Source organism: Hipposideros armiger, unplaced genomic scaffold (assembly GCF_001890085.2).
Source record: "Hipposideros armiger isolate ML-2016 unplaced genomic scaffold, ASM189008v1 scaffold_431, whole genome shotgun sequence".
NCBI lineage: Eukaryota > Metazoa > Chordata > Mammalia > Chiroptera > Hipposideridae > Hipposideros > Hipposideros armiger.
In genome coordinates, this window is record NW_017731781.1 from 226,977 (window position 1) to 230,892 (window position 3,916).

At 55.8% G+C, this 3,916-nt stretch overlaps 1 protein-coding gene across 1 annotated transcript; it reads right to left on the minus strand.

Moving 5' to 3' along the window:
- Window positions 1-61: 61 nt before the first annotated feature.
- SLC35G6 (solute carrier family 35 member G6) lies at window positions 62-3,902 on the minus strand. Its single transcript, XM_019664958.1, has 2 exons — window positions 2,901-3,902; window positions 62-2,420 (listed from the first exon to the last, which is right to left on the minus strand). Exons 1-2 carry the CDS (start codon window positions 2,901-2,903, stop codon window positions 1,407-1,409), a joined length of 1,017 nt encoding a protein of 338 aa, XP_019520503.1. The 5' UTR covers window positions 2,904-3,902; the 3' UTR covers window positions 62-1,406.
- Between the last annotated feature and the right edge of the window lie 14 nt (window positions 3,903-3,916).

Below are 3,916 nucleotides of genomic sequence, written 5' to 3' on the forward strand. Positions count from 1 at the left end.
CGCGCTTCTGAGAAGCGAAGGGGCCGAATGACGCCTTTTATAGATTCGCCCCTGCATCACCGCCCCTTCCTTTCCCGCCCTCCCTTGCGCTACGGGGCCGCCTGTGCCGGCCTGCACGGGCGCGCGCTGGAGTCGTTGCTCCTCCCTCCTCGACTCCCTCATTGAGCGACCTTTTGAAATGACGGGGGGGAGGGGAATTTTTATCTGGCCACCTCCCATCGCTGCTCTCTCCCGTACTGAGGTTTAAGATTTGAAGGTTTGAAGGATCGAGGGTAAATACAGGCCGCTTTTATTCTAATGTGGAGTGTGTTTTAATCTTCAGCAAAAGTCATTAATATCCTCCTCCCCTCGCTGGAAAATGGTCTGTTCTGCGAATTAGTAATGAGGGAGGCGGGGTCAGTCGGGTAGTCCCAAGTGGGTTCCCGGAGTGGGGAGTGCTGGGGCCGTCCTTAGTCATGAATATGCAGTAATAGCGCTGAATATGCATTCACGGATCAAGATGGCGAGGCTTAGTGCTTGTCCGGAAGTAGCTGATGTTTGTCGAGCGGCCTCCTGGGACGGTTGGGCATCTCCTGGCCTCTAATGGAGCGCCGTACGGAACTCTGGTCCTGGATCTCTGGCCTGAGCCGTTCGAAGAGACCTCAGCTCAGAGGCCTACTCCGGAAGGAGGCTGGCTGCCGGCCGCTGTCCGGGAGAAAGATCACGGGACCACAACAATCCAGGAAAAACAGATTAGCCATGGGGCGGGCCCTGGAGTATTCAGGGTCAAGGCATCTGAACGTTTGGAAATCCTCCCCCTTCTAGATTATTTCAGCAATAAGATGGAGGGGGTGGATCCCAAGGTAATCTCCATTATGCGTGGTAGGACTTCCACTATCCTTCCAAAGCAGAGATAACACCAACTACACAGACACATTCAGAGTGATCCTTGTTTGATGTCAATGTCACCTCGCCACCCCAAGTTGATGGGGGTAGGGGGGGAACAACAACCTCACTCAAGGAAAAAAAGGCAGATTCCCTTCCCCCAGCGCAGCTGCTTGCTCTGTTTGCCTGAAAGCGCCAAACACTCCAGCCCCAATACTCTTCTCTGATGTGGAGGGAAAAATCCTCCAGAGGCTCATGGCCTGCCTGCTCCAGCCGCTGTCATCTGCTCCTCAGACCTCACCCCTGAGTTGTGCCCTCATCCCCAAGCCCCAGCCAGGACTCCACATCTATTGGTCCCCAGGCTTATTGCAGATCTTGTAGGCAGTCCCCCTCCACCAAATCCACCAAGTTACCCTTGACTCCAAGGGCTGTCCCTCTCCCACACCAGTTCTTTTCCAGTCACTTGTTCTCCCATGTTTGTATTCCATTCTCTCCTATTTACTTCTGCCCCCCTCCCCAACCCTCAGCCTCTCAAGATGATCTCACTCCTCCACCTGCGCTTCCCTCTCACAGCTGAGGTTCTTGGCAGTGATGATGGCAATGCTACCCAACACAACCGCTGCCCCCATGATGTCAGAAGGTGCCACGGTCTCATAGAGCACATAATACTGCAGTATCAGGGCCACCACCACCTCAGAGTGCAGGACAGCGCACACCAGGGCAGGGTGAGCTTTGGTGACCGCATAGCTCACACACGCAAAGGAGACCAGAGTGAGGGTCCCCACTGCTCCGACACAGCTCCAACTCAGAGGATCACTGGGCAGCACAGGGGTCTGCAGCAGAAAGAGGCCTGGTACGGAGCCCACCAGCCCCACCAAGCCAAACAGGAAGGCCACTGTCAGCAGGCAGGAGGAGAAGTTCAGGGAACGATATACCAGAAGCCCCAGCGATAGTGCTAGTCCGCCCAGAAAAGCAAGCACATAACCCATGGCGGTGTAGAGGCCCGTGGTCCCCTCCTGCAGTGTCCCTAGTCCAGGTCCCACAATGATGATTAGTCCCAGGATGCTGCCCAACAGGCCACACCAGTCATAGCCGCTGAGACCCTGGCTCTCAAGGCAGAGGGCAAGGAGAGCAGAGCAGATGGTGGAAGAACCTTTGTGGACGGTGGCAGCATTGCCAGCAGGCACCATCTGAACAGCACTATAGGCACATCCAATGCTGAGGACGTTGAGTAGAGCGTGGAGGCAGGCCCGGCCCCGGGCATCAGGAGGTCCCAACAGTGGGTCACCACGCAGTTTAAGTAGCAGAGCAATGGGAAGGTGGAAGAGGCATCGACAGATGAGCAGCTCCAGTGAGGGTAAGTGGGAAGTCTGGTAAGCCATACGGGAGAAGGGGCCCACAAAGCCAGCGGTCAGGCCCCCACCTAGCAGGGCCACAAGCAGACCCTTGGTGGCATCAGAGGGCTGGCAGCACTGGAGCGAGGGGAGGCTGGGCGGAGTAGAGGGTGGCGATGGCTGGGCGAAGTCGGGCAGGTTGAAGTAGGGGTGACTGCCAGCCTGTTAGAGAGAGAGAGAGGAGCTTGGGCATTAGGGCAGCCATAGCCCAGGGGACCTGGGGCAGGGCAAATGCCAGGCTGGGGTCTAGGACCCTGTGGGACAGTAGAGGGGCAGGCTGTCTTGCTGAGGAACTCTTGGAGCTAGAAAGGCCCTGAAAGATGGATGAGGTAGTCTAGTGTGGGCCTTGAGCAGGAAGCAGGTAGTGAGCAGTCCTGGAGCGTCATGTTTCTCTGGGTAAGTTGTTCCTGGGAGGAGAAAAAGAGGACCCAGGGATGCTCTGTTGGTTTGAGGAATGGAAGGTAGCCTTAGATGCTATGTGTTTATGTGATGTCACAGGTTTCAGCGACACCTGGGTATACGATTGTGATTTTCATTTATGGGTGTCTCTAGAACTGCTGGGAAGTTTTTGGGGAGGAGGGGAAAGAGAGCAGCCAGGAGTTACAGGGAGGGGAGGTATGCCCCCTTGGCCCCCACACTCACCATCTTTCCTTGGACTTCTTCCTCTCCTCCTGGCTCAGGGTGCCTGGGCCCTTCAGAGCTCCAGCCATTGTGACCTGGTTGGAGTGGGGGTGGGGTTCTTCCCTGGAACCTCCCTGAGGTGGGGGTGGGCCTATTTTCTCACTGGCCTGCTCTGCTTGCTTTATATCTATGTCTCCCTGACTCCACAGTTTGTCTGATTCTTTTTTCTCTTTATGGCTAGTTCTGTGATGAGATTTCTTTGGTTTTAAATTAATTTATGTCTTTGTTTCAGAAAGGTTTTTCCAAAAGGAGTCTGAGGGCTGGCTCTTCTGTCTCCTGAGTTTTGAATTTTTGAACACCAGGGAGGAGTCTCTGGGACTGTCCCTCTGGAGTTTCAGGAATGTGTTTCTTCTGTGTATGCTTCCACCTGGTGTTTTGTTGGTGCTGTCCCAGGAGGCCCACACCAAGGCCTCTGCATTTATGGACAAGTATATAAATGTGGATAGTTCCTCCGGTGGGGACAAAATATCAAGCTGTGTGTTCATCTCCACTGGTAGTCATTTATGTGTGCCTATTCTGTAGGACTAGGGGCCTTCCTGGCCCGCGGCCTGGTGGGGGTCCTGTGCATTTCTGGAGAGGGTGTGTGTGTATGTATGTATGTATGTATGTATGTGTCCAGGGCTGGCCCTGTTAATGTGCTGAGCCTGGCTCTTAGGGTCTCACGGGACTTGATTGTGAGCCTGCCATGTTGTGGGTCTGCGCCCTGAGAGCGTCTGCGTGCTCAAGGCGGTGTGCACCGCTGAGTGAAGGGCATGGGGGGAGGGGTTATCCCATCCTAGAGAGTAGAGTGGTCGTGCGATTTTGAGAGGGTGCTGCAGCCAGGCGTGCACCCTGCTCGGAGCCCACCCGTCCGGCGGCCCAGCGCGGCGCCGTTCCCCACCCGGGATCAGTTGGGGCGAAGGCCTTCGGGCGCGCTAGCCCCAAGTCCGACCCCGGAGCCTTGTGTCGGTGTCGGCTGCGCTACGCCAGCCTCCTCT